This window comes from Bufo bufo, chromosome 4 (genome assembly GCF_905171765.1).
Source record: "Bufo bufo chromosome 4, aBufBuf1.1, whole genome shotgun sequence".
Lineage (NCBI taxonomy): Eukaryota > Metazoa > Chordata > Amphibia > Anura > Bufonidae > Bufo > Bufo bufo.
The window spans coordinates 50791860-50793091 of NC_053392.1; the positions used below are offsets into that span (position 1 = coordinate 50791860).

The 1232-nt window shown below is 45.9% G+C and overlaps 1 protein-coding gene across 1 annotated transcript; it reads left to right on the forward strand.

Annotated features, from left to right (window-relative positions):
* The first annotated feature begins 315 nt into the window (after window positions 1-315).
* On the forward strand, window positions 316-699 carry LOC120999909 (cytochrome c oxidase assembly protein COX14 homolog). Its single transcript, XM_040430959.1, is given in 2 exon segments — window positions 316-450; window positions 453-699. Coding segments are annotated over 2 exon segments (174 nt in total). The 5' UTR covers window positions 316-338; the 3' UTR covers window positions 515-699.
* The last annotated feature ends 533 nt before the right edge of the window (window positions 700-1232 follow it).

Sequence of the window (1232 nt, forward strand, 5' to 3'; positions counted from 1 at the left end):
GCTGCGCACAGCGTGAGGGCGCTCTGTGACCTCACGCTGTGCTCGTCATATCACAGCACAGCCGACAGCAGGAGGAAGAGGATCGCGATGTAGCTGAGGAGCGGCGGCGTCCAGGAGCAGTGGACGTAAGTGTTTTTTTATTTTATAAAACGTGAGACTGCTGGGGGCATAATAGGTGATGAGAGGCATAATGGGGACTGAGAGGCATAATGGCTGATAATGGGGGCTGAGAGGCATACTGTTGATGAGAGGCATAAGGAATGATTATAGGGGCTGATAAGAGGCATAAGGGCTAAAATGAGGGCTGATAGACGGAGGCTGAAAGTCACAGGATAACAATGGCTTCCTCCAAGCGCATGGCAGATCTTGGATATAAGATGTTTTCTGGAACCATGATGCTGCTGACCCTGTATGGCGGGTACCTGTGCAGTATCCGGGCGTATCGCTACTTCAGAGACAAGAGCAACTGCAAGCAGCAGCGGAGAACCAGACAGAAGCCATCCTTAAGGACTGACCTCAGGACTGTCCACAGGAGACACTGCCTTCCTTGAGGTTATTCTCCATCCACATTACCTGCCAACAACCTGTGGAATCCAGATGTGCAGTGGAGCTGCGTTCACATTACTGGGCTGTTATTTAAATTTATTTTTCTTACATTAATTTTTTATTTCTCTTCAATTAAATGTCATATCTGTTCTATTCAGACTCCAATTTCAGCTAAACAGGAGATTCTTCATGAATTCAATAGGATTGTAAAATCCTAAAAAAAAAAAAAAAATGAGGGCTGATGAGAGGCATGGGGGCTGATATGGGGGTGATGAGAGGCATAGGGGCTGATATGGGGGCATGGGGCTCTTATCAGAGGTCTGATTGGGGGTCATTTACATTGGGGTCTGAGCCGATGTCTGATTGGGGGTCAGATTTGAGGTCTTATTGGGGTCTTATTAACATTGGGAGTCTGATTGGGGCTGTCACTTGAGGTCTGATTAACATTGGGGGTCTGATTGGTGGTCTGCCCTGAGGTGTAATGAAAAATATATTTTTCTTATTATCCTCCTCTAAAACCTAAATGCGTCTTATGGGCCGGTAAGGCTTATATAGCGAAAAATACGGTAATGGAATCCATAAGACGGATCTTTAAGAGGCATTCCGTTTTGATCCTTCATAATACAAGTCTATGGGCAGCATAACGGTTACTTCCTGGTTTCCATTATGCTGTCCAGTCCTGCATA